This window comes from Schistocerca serialis, chromosome 4 (genome assembly GCF_023864345.2).
Source record: "Schistocerca serialis cubense isolate TAMUIC-IGC-003099 chromosome 4, iqSchSeri2.2, whole genome shotgun sequence".
NCBI lineage: Eukaryota > Metazoa > Arthropoda > Insecta > Orthoptera > Acrididae > Schistocerca > Schistocerca serialis.
The window spans coordinates 222,340,605-222,354,037 of NC_064641.1; the positions used below are offsets into that span (position 1 = coordinate 222,340,605).

At 43.0% G+C, this 13,433-nt stretch overlaps 1 protein-coding gene across 1 annotated transcript in view; it reads right to left on the reverse strand.

The window, feature by feature from the left end:
* The window catches only part of LOC126474356 (bile salt export pump-like), a 179,905-nt gene that overhangs the window by 89,268 nt on the left and 77,204 nt on the right, over positions 1-13,433 (reverse strand). The window contains exon 4 of the mRNA XM_050101823.1: positions 7,070-7,231. Coding sequence (XP_049957780.1) covers positions 7,070-7,231 — 162 coding nt within the window. The remainder of the gene's footprint in view (positions 1-7,069; positions 7,232-13,433) is intronic.

The window sequence follows — 13,433 nt, forward strand, 5'->3', positions numbered from 1 at the left end:
TACCATAAGCTTACTTAACATATTATGATACAAAATTCCCCATCGTCTGCATTCACACTACCTTAATAATTTCTCTCGCTAATTCGTACAGCGTTCATCGGTAGAACAATGATTTACATATTTATTTTAGACCACATTCACATATCATTCACACTACTAAAAGCATATATAAAACCATACAAACATAAATAAACGAAAAAGCCTTCAAGAAATAAGCAGAACAATTCACAAGAACATTCTATTGACCTGTTTCTTGAATGTCTCTGTGCACTGCTGTCCTCTGGCAGATGAAAATTAGAACTACGTACTCGACTGAACCTGCTTCAGGCCATCTGTCACTGTGTATGCAAGAGTCATTCTCCCGATACACAGGGTCTAGACGGGAGCGATATAAGGCTCACGCCTCACCCTGATACGTCTAGATACGACTCTGACAGGTGACACATATGTAAGAATCCTGTCTGATCTACTCAATCCATTCATACCCATTGTGCAGGAGAATATGTCACCCCACATGTCCAGAATTGCTACAGAGTGGCTCCATGAACACTCTCATGGGTTTAAACGCTTCTGCTGACCACCAAACTCCCCAGACATGAACTTTGTTTAGCATATCTGGGAAGCCTTGCAACGTGCTGTTCAGAAGAGACCTCCACCTCCTTGGACTCTCACGGATTTATGAACAGTCGTGTGCGATTCATGGTATCAGTTCCCTCCAGCACTATTTCAGACATTAATCGAATCCAAGTCACGTTGTGTTGCAGCACTTCTGCATGCTCGAAGGGGCCCTACACGATATTAGGCAAGTGTACCAGTTTGTTTGCCTCTTCAGTGTATGTTAGGTTCATTACGATGTGCCCATCATGTCGTTGTTATTATGATATTTACGTGGAAGTAAGACACTGCGATAAATTCGAAACAGTTTGCAATGAAAAATAGAGGTCGCTATGATTTTGCGTTTGGTGCATATTACATGCAAATTTAGCTAACATATTGAATTTTTCGTCAGACTTGGGTGGTTGTCTCTAGCTGTCACCAATCTCGAGAAATTTGATCTGACCTAGCACACTCATTTGCGATCGCGCCGAGCCAGCGGTAAAACAAGAGTGAAATATCCACAACATTCCTCGTATTTCATAAAAGGTTTGAGATATGGAAATAACATTTTGACAAATGATAGCACACATAGAGGAGAGCATTTAGAAATATCGTTATTATGCAAAACTTCATTATCTACCACATTATTCAACTAACTGCAGACTTTTCCTATGAAAGAATGTGATTTTTAAGGGCCATCGATAGCTGGTGAAACGAGAAGTGTTACGGGCTCTAATACAACGTAAGTGAAGTTATTACGTTTATTTTGCACCAGGATGTGCTTTTTCATAAAATGCTTTCCTTACTTTTCCTCAGTTTCTCACTTAATAAAGTACTGTTTCAAAATTCTGCACGACATGTTAGTTAGGTGTGACTGTAAGCTCCTCTGAGTTTTGGCAAAAGAAGCAAATTTTAACAACAAAAGAAATGTGTAGGGCTTACCCAAAATTCCCCAATCGTGATACTTCTCTTAAAGTTACAACTGCTACATTTTCAGTGGAATTATTTCTAGATACTAACCAAAGAAGAGGTGACATATCTTTTTGAATGGTCCCCATGTAAGTGTGGGCGTGAAGGGGCCCCGCTTAATATTTGCGAAAAGTGGGGGTGTAGGCTTCAGTTTAGAGTGGCACTTCCCCTCCAGCGCTTGGCATTTCCCCTACAGCACCTGCCTGCGGCGCCCACCACTACCGCTCTCCCCATGTGTACCCTGTCAGCTGCACATCTACCAGCCACAGTATTCTGGACGCACTGTATGTTATGTAGACACAGGCAGCAGATCATTTATGTTCTGTTTTTATTAGGTACTATGAATGAACTGTTATTAAGCCTTTAATTTATTATTGTTACCATAATATCTTTCCTCTTTCACTATTTCGCAGAAATGGCAAACAAATGGTTAATATTGTCAAGCAAACGAAACACCGTACCTGTCAATCCTAAGGGCCCGGGTTCGATTCCCGGCTGGGTCGGAGATTTTCTCTGCTCAGGGACTGGGTGTTGTGTTGTCCTAATCATCATCATTTCATCCCCATCGACGCGCAGGTCGCCGAAGTGGCGTCAAATCGAAAGACCTGCACCAGGCGAACGGTCTACCCGACGGGAGGCCCTAGCCACACGACATTTCATTTCATTTCATCTCTGCTACATCACTTCGTGAAAATATTTCCAGGCTAGTGTTGGTGCCATTCTGCAACACAACGGCTGTATGGCGAAGACTGCAGGAAACTATTGTATAGACCAAGTGGGGGCAAGTCTTGACCACTGCAGGTACATGCATATCTTAGTCCACAACACACAGAAACAGAGACATTATTGCCTCAGCAATGCTGTACTAATTCTTACACCAAGTGTTTGTTTCTCATTTCTGTTGGCATTGTTATTTTAAAAACACTAATAGCTTTTCCCATTTTCTATAATAACGCAATATTTTAAACCAATTCACATTTTACAAGTAAGTTTTCAAAAAGTTTTCAAAAAGATTTCTTTACAAACGAAAAATTTTAGCGCTACTGCTATGGATTTGGTTTTTTATTCAGTTATTAACAACAGAAAAACACCTGTTATAACAGAGAACAAATATCGGTTTATCCAGTTGGTTTTCCCGTTCCTATTACCCCCCCCCCCCTGCCCCACCTCACCGCCGTCACGTGCATCTTCCATACCTGACGACGGTGTGGATTTTGCAGGGGGAGGGGAGAATGTAGTGTGGTGTGGTGTCCTCCGCAGAACGAAGTGCAAAGTAAGTTTGGCACCTCGCAGTGAAACCACATAAGAGAATGGTCGCAGCATGCGACACCGACGAAAGTGAAACGCCGGCATAGCCATGCCTCCTAGAGCTTCATTGCTCCACCGCAATCGATCGTCTAGGTACGGCTGAGCTGAGGAACGCTCGGCCCAGTTCACAGTCACTGATCAAGACGACATTATGTCAATTATACTTCCAGTGAAGAGCCTTGTAAATTCGTCTGAATCAAGTGTTACTTTAATACTGAGACAGTTGTAAATACACAGAACACTCCTGCGGAAATATTTTTTACAACCTAAGTAAATAATGATATGTACATCGTAATAAACTGAATTAATATTTATGTGTTATAGTTCCACTCAGTCTCGTCCCTGAGCAAACCACCGTTATAGTGGTTAGTGTACTTTCGTCTGGCACAACAGCAAGTATTATATCTTTGATAGATACAACTCAATAGCAGTGTTATTCTAATAAGTTGGTTGATTTGGGGGCGGGGACCAAACAGCGAGGTCATCGGTCCCATCGGATTAGGGGAGGATGGGGAAGGAAGTCGGCCGTGCCCTTTCAAAGGAACCATCCCGGCATTTGCCTAAAGCGATTTAGGGAAGTCACAGAAAACCTAAATCAGGGTGGCCTGGAGCGAATTTGAACCGTCGTTCTCCGGATGCGAGTCCAGTGTGCCAACCAAGTATCGTCCATCATTACCTGCGAGGCTTTTCTGAGCGAACGTTGTTGTTGTTGTTGTTGTTGTTGTTCCGCAAACATTAGATACATTGCATCGTTTCCGAGATAAGTAGCACTGAAGTTAGGCAATTAGGGCATTGCGTGCGCAAATTCAAGCAAATTATGCTGCTGCTAAATCATTCTACCGTGCATCGGTGTCACACCCCGCGTCTTCTTTTATTCAATTTGCGCTATAAATTTCTAATTACCCGAGTCTGATTCACAACCTTCTCATTAGTTATTCTATGTACCCACCTAATCTTCAGCATTCTTTTGTAGGTATAGATTTTAAAAGCTTATATTCTATTGTGAACTGTTTATTGTCAATGGTTCACTTTCGTACAAGGCAACATCCCAGACGAACACCTTGAGAGAAGGCTTTAATTTATATTACATGTTGATAAATTTTTCTTTTTCAGAAATGATTTTCTTGTTATTGCCCATCTGTATTTAATATCCAGTCTATTTCGGCCACAGTTATTTTGATTTGATGAAACCTTCTGTAGTCATGAGCCCAGCCGTGGTGTCGCGCTGTCGCAATATTTCGACTAGTTTCCTGAGGAAATATTGCGACAACGCGATGTCTCGACTCCACTGCCAACCATCAATGCAATTCTTCAATAAAGCCTGCATCCGCATGTATTTATTTTGCTACCCAATAGCAAAACCCATCTACTACTTGTAGCATGTTATTTCCCAATCTAATTCTCTCGGCATCGCTTGATTTAATTCTACTACATCCCATTCTCCTTGTTTTAATTTTGTCGATGTTCGTCTTACATCCTTCTTTCAAGACAATGTCAATTCCCTTCAACTGCTCTTCCAACTCCTTTGTTGTCTCTGACATAATTACAATGTCACCGGCAAACCTCAAAATTTTTATTTCTTCTTCCTGAACTTTAATTCCTACCCCAGATTTTTCTTTCGTTTCCTTTATTGCTTGTTCAATGTACAGGTTGAATAACATCATAGATAGGCTAAGACCCTGTCTCACTCCCTTCTCAAATGCTGCTTCCCTTCGATTCTCATTCCTGCTATCTGGTTTCTGTACAAGCTGTAAATAGACCTCCGCTCCCCGTGTTTTACCTCTACTATCTTCAGAATTTCAAAGAGAGTATTCCAGTCAACATCGTCAAAAGCTTTTTCTAAGTCTACAGATACTATAACTGTAGGCTTGCCTTTCTTTGGCCCACCTTCTAAGATAAGTGGTAGGGTCAATATTGCCTCGCATGTTCCCGCATTTCTTCGGAATCCAAATTGATCTTCCCCGAGGTCGCCTTCTACCAGTTTTTCAACCCTTCTGTAAAGAATTCTTGTTACTATTTTGCAATCATGGCATTAAACTGATAGTTCGTTAACCTGTCAGCAACTTCTTTCTTTGGAATTGGCATAATTTAATACTTCTTGAAGACTGAGGGAATTTTGCCTGTCTCAGACATCTTTACACCAGATGGAAGAGTTTTGTAATCGCTGGCTCTCCCAAGAATCTCAGTAGTTCTGAGTGAATGACATCTACTCTAGGGGCCTTGTTTCTATCTAGGTCTTTCAGTGCTCTGCCCACTGTTCCTCGAATTTTCTTCACTTACTTTCTCTTTTCTTTTCATAATATTGCCTACCAGTTTATTTCCCTTGTACGGCTCTTCTACACGTTCCTTCCATCTTTCAGCTTTCCTATATTTGCTTAATAATGGCTTTCCATTTGAGCTCTTGTTACTGGTACGGCTACTTTTGTTTTCTCCAAAGGCCTCTTAAATTTTCGTATAGGCGGTATCTATCTTTCCCCTGGTTATATATACTTCCATATCCTAACATCTGTCATCTAACCACACCTGCTTAGTCATTTTGTACATTCTGTCGATATTATTTTTTAAACGTCTGAATTCTCTTCTGCTTGCTTCATTTCCCGTATTTTTTTTTTTAATTTTCTTTACTCATAAATTCTACGTCAGCAAAATATGCAACCAGGAAAGTATCTGACCGCCTTGGTCGAGAACTGAAACTGTTGGCAGAAAATTAAAACTGTTTCTGAATAAATTAGAATAATTGGTTTGACAACTCCTTTTATCTAGAGGAACTTCTGAATAGATAATTACCAGTCTGTGGCTGCATTCCATTTATCAAATTTTACTGAAACTTACGAATCAAGTAAAAATTCAGTTGTGTAATGAGAGCACGTCCACAGAGAAAATGCATCTTAATTGTAGACGTACTGACACGTTTTATGTTGCAGCAAGTTGTCCACAGAACATGTAAATAACTAACGGAACAAATGTCACTGATATGATCTGTTCTGAAAGTACCACGACATTTTTTTCGCACCTGTACCATTACTCTACCCATTACAGACTTTCATCTCAGTGGCACACGAATAGTTAATATAAGAATGCCGTTTCCGAAATATTAATCCTTTGCTCGATGATGCTTCCTTTTATCAACTCAATAAAGTACCTTCCTTTAGTCATGACGAAAGTAAGCAATTGTCAGCCCACTTAAGACTATGTACTTCCTTCAACATGGCACATCACGCAACGTCCATTATCAGCCATATGACGCTAAAGGAAGGAAGATTAGTGTTTAACGTCGCGTCCACAACGAGGTTTTTAGAGACGGAACACAAGCTCGGATTAGGGAAAGGTGGGAAAGGAAATTGGTTTTGCGCTTTCGTGAGAACCATCCTCGTTTTCGCCTGTGCGATTTAGGAAACCCACGGAGATTACCAGTCGCGGATTTGAACCGTCGCCCTCCCGAAAGCGAGTCTAGTGTGTTAATCACTGCGCCATCTCACTCGGTGCTACGTTAAGTAGACATAACGGATAGGAGGTAGTGATAAAAATGAGACCAAACTGTGTACAATAAGCGATATGACGAATTTTTAGTCAACACTGGATACTGTTGGGCTCTGTCTAAGTTTTTTTAAAATATATTTCTCATCGTTGACTGAAACAGAAGTTTAAGTTTGTGATTTAGACGAGGTAGCATTCCTTGCGGTTGAAATTAACTAAATTGGAAATGTATAAGTATCGAAAACTGAAGCTGAAAGTAGTTACTTCCCCTGTGTTACTCAAATTGATGACCACCGTGGGGGGTATCGCTGCCATTAATGAACACTGTCACTGCAAACTGTAAATTTTCGTTGTATGCTGGTGCAAGTATAAAGTGGAGTGAATACAGGAACAACCCATAATTTGTAAATAAAATTGTAGCAGACTTCCAGCCACATCAAGTGATTACATATCGGGTCGAGTGCTCGTCGGCCACTGTCAGTCACTTACCACTTGACAATGGCTGAGGAACACTCGGCCGAATGCTCGTTGACGTAGCTACAACCACTTGATGTGGCTGGAAGCCAGAGACGATTTTATTCAGTCATGTCTCCACGATACCACGCATTCGTATGTACACTCTGTGATTTCTTCTTAATCGCGACTCTGGCCCATATACAGATCTGATCTGCTGGTTAATAGCAAACAGTTGGATCCGAGTCAGTGAGAGCAGACGCACCTCAGTTATGGCGCTAAGCAGGGCGCCCTCGACTTCTGGCGCCATGGAGGAGAAGCAGCTGTCCAGCAGCAGGATGTCTGGGTTGGTGAGCAGCGCCCGCGCGATGGCCAGCCGCTTCCGCACGTCGTCGCTGATGTTGCCCGACAACGGGGTGGCGTACCTCTGGACGAAAGAGAAGAGGCAGCAGTATTATTCACAGCTTCCAAGTGATTCAGTGACAAACAAGTAAACATTGTAGCACTAAGATAAATGGAAATGGCGTATGGCTAGGGCCTCCCGTCGGGTAGACCGTTCGCCTGGTGCAGGTCTTTCGATTTGACGCCACTTCGGCGACCTGCGCGTCGATGGGATGAAATGATGATGATTAGGACAACACAACACCCAGTCCCTGAGCGGAGAAAATTTCCGACCCAGCCGGGAAAGCACTAAGATAACAGATAAAGTGACCCTGACGTCAAACAACAGAGTATGTAGTAGAATGATTAGAAGAAAGAACCCTTCACTAATCAAAACCATTGAAAGAATAATGCATTTATTTTTGTTCCGTGTGTAGAAACACAGTATGACACATGACAAGTGGCGCAAATGATCTAGGGCTGGTACACAGAGCTTCACCTGGGAAGACATACTTCTAGATTTGACGTCAAGAACAGTGAAAAATAGTGAGAGACAGTCAGATGTCGTCGAGGCAGTAGACGACTACAGAGTGGAGACGATATGAGTAATGTAGAGGTATGTTCATGAATAGGGAGATAATTCACAGTGTAAAGACAAAATTCTAAGAGGGAAAAATATGAATATTGAATCTAAGTGCTCAATCAAATTTAATTTTGGAAAAGTGCCACGTAACGAGCACAGGTGGTGCAATATGGTAATATCGTTGTAAATCGTTGTAAGATAACAGTTGGTGTCGTAAAATATCAGTCGAAATAATAATCATTTATCCACAAAATCATCTCAAGAAAATATCGACAGCGTCAACACACAGCAAGCTAACAAAGAACTGAATACTATTGGAAGACTGAAGAACACTCTGGCAGACGAAGAAGATGGCTAATTGGTGTTAGTGGTTGGCATACTGCAGCAGTTTTAAACAAGTTTCCATATTGTCAGATTCCAATAGTAAATGAAGTGAGACCCCAATAATAAATGCAGCCGCTAGAGTCTCGGTGGATATGTTATCAACTGTAATCGTCTCTGCCAACATGTAAATCTGTCCCCAACGGTTAGTAAGTAACGTTACCCTTCAGAGGGGGCCTGTGACCTGACGACATAGGTGTTTGTATATGTGCAAATCTCTCCGTCGTTATCAGGGAAGCTGCTTGTTGGTGTTGTGCGCATGCCATGCTATTTTACTACACTGACGTTGCTTACATGTGTGGGCCCACTGTTGGCAATCCGTCTCCACTCCTAGCCAGAGATTGCAGAATAGCTTTACCAACGCCTTAACTCCCGGGTGGCACAGACTATGCACAGTTTAAAACATTTGTCTGCGGAGTGGTGCTAGCTCAAACGGCTAGGTCTTACCCGAGTATCTGAGGCTGGAACTTCAAAGAAGCTTGAACTCTTAAGTTCGACTTATCATCGCCCAGCCAATCATGAATCTCTGTGTCACATACTTGGGCTTGGCCAGGGGCGTAAAGTCAACCGTCTATGTAACAGTGCTTATGCTTGATAAACAGTCCGCAGAAAATTATTCGGACTAAAAATGTGCCGGATGTTCGTAGAAAACTGTGAGATAACCTCTAGCTGGTTATATTGTCGTGGAGAACACTTATCGTTATTCTGCCGGAATGTAAATGTTAGAAGCTTATGGTGTGTATACAGGGTGAGTCACCTAACATTACCGCTGGATATATTTCATAAACCATATCAAATACCGACGAATCGATTCCACAGACCGAACGTGAGGAGAGGGGCTAGTGTAATTGGTTAACACAAACCGTAAAAAAATGCACGGAAGCATGTTTTTTAACGCAAACCTAGGTTTTTTTAAATGGAACCCCGTTAGTTTTGTTAGCACATCTGAACATATAAACAAATACGTAATCAGTGCCGTTTCTTGCATTGTAAAATGTTAATTACATCCGGAGATATTGTAACCTAAAGTTGACGCTTGAGTACCACTCCTCCGCTGTTCGATCGTGTGTATCGGAGAGCACCGAATTACGTAGGGATCCAAAGGGAACGGTGATGGACCTTAGGTACAGAAGAGACTGGAACAGCACATTACGTCCACATGCTAACACCTTTTTATTGGTCTTTTTCACTGACGCATATGTACATTACCATGAGGGGCGAGGTACACGTACACACGTGTGTTCCGACATGTCAGGCCAATAGATGTTCAATGTGGAGGCCATCATTTGCTGCACACAATTGCAATCTCTGTCGTAATGAATGTCGTACACGCCGCAGTACATTTGGTGTAATGTCGCCGCAGGCTGCCACAATACGTTGTTTCATATCCTCTGGTGTTGTAGGCACATCACGGTACACATTCTCCTTTAACGTACCCCACAGAAAGAAGTCCAGAGGTGTAAGATCAGGAGAACGGGCTGGCCAATTTATGCGTCCTCCACGTCCTATGAAACGCCCGTCGAACATCCTGTCAAGGGTCAGCCTAGTGTTAATTGCGGAATGTGCAGGTGCACCATCATGCTGATACCACATACGTCGATGCCTTTCCAGTGGGACATTTTCGAGTAACGTTGGCAGGTCATTCTGTAGAAACGCGATGTATGTTGCAGCTGTTTGTGCCCCTGCAATGAAGTGAGGACCAATGAGGTGGTCACCAATGATTCCGCACCATACATTTACAGTCCACGGTCGCTGTCGCTCTACCTATCTGAGCCAGCGAGGATTGTCCACGGACCAGTAATGCATGTTCCGTAGATTCACTGCCCCGTGGTTTGTGAAATCCGCTTCATCGGTAAACAGGTAGAACTGCAACGCATTCTATGATGTTAATGCCCATTGACAGAATTGCACTCGATGATTAAAGTCATCATCATGTAATTGCTGATGTAGCGACACATGAAACGGGTGAAAGCGGTGACGATGCAGTATGCTGCTCGCCGACCGTGGCCCGTGTTTGTTACAATACGCAACTGAACGTCGGAGGTTTCAAGCGTCAACTTTAGGTTACAATATCTCCGGATGTAATTAACATCTTACAATGCAACAAACGGCACTGATTACGTATTTGTTTATATGTTCAGATGTGCTAACAAAACTAACGTGGTTCCATTTTAAAAAACGTAGGTTTGTGTTAAAAAACACACTTCCGTGCATTTTTGTATAGTTTGTATTAAACAATTACACTAGCCCCTCTCCTCACGTTCGGTCTGTGGAATCGGTTCGTCAGTATTTGATGTGGTTTACGAAATATATCCAGCGGTAACGTTAGGTGACTCACCCTGTATATTGCAAATTGCGACCTCAAGCTGCGTGTGAAAGTATTTTATAGTGATGTAGAGAGCTAACAATTCTGTACCAAACACACTGTATTGTTGCTGCATTGGCGTCAGCTTCCAGGAGATAAAGGTGTGCGGCTGCCAAACGTCATTTCGTGTTCCATTGACCATGATCTCGAATGTTTTGTTGCCTGCAGTGACATCTCAGTGTGGGCCTGAATATGGAGGCCTTAACGTTGGCTTAGGATAGGCTAAGCACAGTTGGCGGTGGCGTGTTTGGTGCTGTTATAAGTAGTTTAACTTGTCGCGAAATTGAAGTAGATACTTCCGGTGAATTAGTATGGGCAGAGGTCATTCTTGGTAGCCGGAATAAAATAATAACTGGATCCCTTTACCGACCTCAAAATTCAGATGATGCAACTGCTGGAGGGTTCAATGAAAACTTGAGATTGATTTAAAACACGTACTCGACTCATACAGTTATATTTGGTGGTGACTATAATGAACCCTCGATATGTTGGCGAAAATCCATGTATAATTCCGGAGGTACGCATAAAACATCATCCGAAATTGTGCTAAACGCATTCTCTGAAAATTATTTCTAGCAGTTAGTTCATGAGCCCACGCGAATAGTAAACGGTTGTGAAAACACACCTGACCTCTTAGCAACAAATAATCCTGAATTAATAATGAGCATCAAAGCGGATACAGGTATTAGTGAACACAGGTTGTCGTAGCGAGATTGAATATTGCAACTCCCAAATATTCCAAACATAAACGAATAATATACCTATTCAAAAAAGCAGATAAATATTCACTTGACGCCTTCCTGAGAGACAATCTCCACTCCTTCCAAATTAACAATGTGCCAGTAAGTGTAGACCAGATGAAGTTTAAATTCAAAGAAATATTATCGGCAACAATTGAGAGATTTATACCAAATAAATTATAAAACGACGGAGCTGTCCTCCTCACTATACAAAACGGGTCAGAACACTATTGCAGCAACAACTAAAAACATGGCAAATTTAAACGGACGCAAAATCTTCAAGATTAGTGATCTTTCACAGAAGGTGGAAATTTAACGCGGACTTCGATGCGAAATACTTGTCTCGAAACCTGGCAGAAAATCCGAAGATATTCTGGTCGTATGTGGCGTATGCTAAAACTATCGACGACGGCGCTACCACGGCAGAGTTACTAAACACAGCATTTCGAAATTTCTTTATCAAAGAAGACGAAGTAAATATTCCAGAATTCGAATAAAGCTGCCAGCGTGAGTAACGTACATATCCTCGGAGTAGTGAAGCAACTTAAATCACTTAACAAAAGCAAGTCTTCCGGTCCAGACTGTATACCAATTAGGTTCCTTTCAGAATATGCTGATACAATAGCTTCATAGTTGGGAATCATATACCATATACAACCGTTTCCTCGACGAAAGATCCGTACCCAACGCCTGGAAAGCTGCACAGGTCACACCATTATTCAAGAAAGGCAGTAGGAGTAATCCACTAAAGTACAGGCACATATCGTTAACGTCGATATGCAGCAGGATTTTTGAAGATACACACATCAAAAAAAGTTTTCCATCACTACGGTTCCCAGAACTCCTGAAGATAAGCATTGACTGTGGATATTGTATCAGAGACGCAGTCCCTTTGACTGTTCAGAGATCTCACTAAACCAGCCCAAACATGTGAACAACCATGCATCAGCAGCGCTTATTTGACGGATGGGTCCGACAGCCGGTTAGTTCCAGTTATTCCACCAGGAAGGAGGTACACGGCTCGTGTCGTCTGTAGTTCAACCATGCCTAAACGGTCAATACCGCGGTTCGATCGCGTCCGCATTGTTGCTTTGTGCCAGGAAGGGCTCTCGACAAAGGAAGAGTCGAGGCGTTTCGGAGTGCACCAAACCAAAGTGATGTTGTTCGGACATGGAGGAGATACAGAGAGACAGGAACTGTCGATGACATGCCTTGCTCAGGCCGCCCCAAGGGCCACTACTGCAGTGGATGACCGCTACCTACGGAATATGGCTCGGAGGAACCCTGACAGTAACGCCACCATGTTGAATAATGCTTCCCGTGCAGCCACAGGACGTCGTGTTCCGACTCAAGCTGTGCGCAATTGTCTGCACGATGCGCAACTTCACTCCCGACGTCCATGGCGAAGTCCATCTTTGCAACCACGACACCATGCAGCGCGGTACAGATGGGCCCAACAACATGCCAAATGGACCGTTCAGGATTGGCATCACGTTCTGTTCATCGATGAGTGTCACATATGCCTTCAACCAGACAATTGTCGGAGACGTGTTTAGAGGCAACCCGGTCAGGCTGAACGCCTTAGACACACTGTCCAACGAGTGCAGCAAGGTGGAGGTTCCCTGCTGTTTTGGGGTGGCATTATGTGGGGCCGACGTACGCCTGGTGGTCATGGAAGGCGCCGTAACGGCTGTATGATACGTGAATGACATCATCCGACCGATAGTGCAACCATATCGGCAGCATACTGGCGAGGCTTTCGTCTTCGTGGACGACAATTCGCGCCCCATCGTGCACATCTTGTGAATGACTTCCTTCAGGATAACGACATCCCTCGACTAAAGTGGCCCACATGTTCTCCAGACATGAACATGCCTGGGACAGACTGAAAAGGACTGTTTATGGACGACGTGACCCACCAACCACTCTGAGGGATCTACGCCGAATCGCCGTTGAGGAGTGGGACAATCTGGACCACCATTGCCTCGATGAACTTGTGGATAGTATGCCACAACGAATACAGGCATGCATCAATGCAATAGGACGTGCTGCTGGGTATCAGAGGTACCGGTGTTAACAGCAGTCTGGACCACCATCTCTGAGGGTCTAGCTGTATTGTGGTACAACATACAATGTGTGATTTTCATGAGCAATAAAAAGGGCGGAAATGATGTTTATG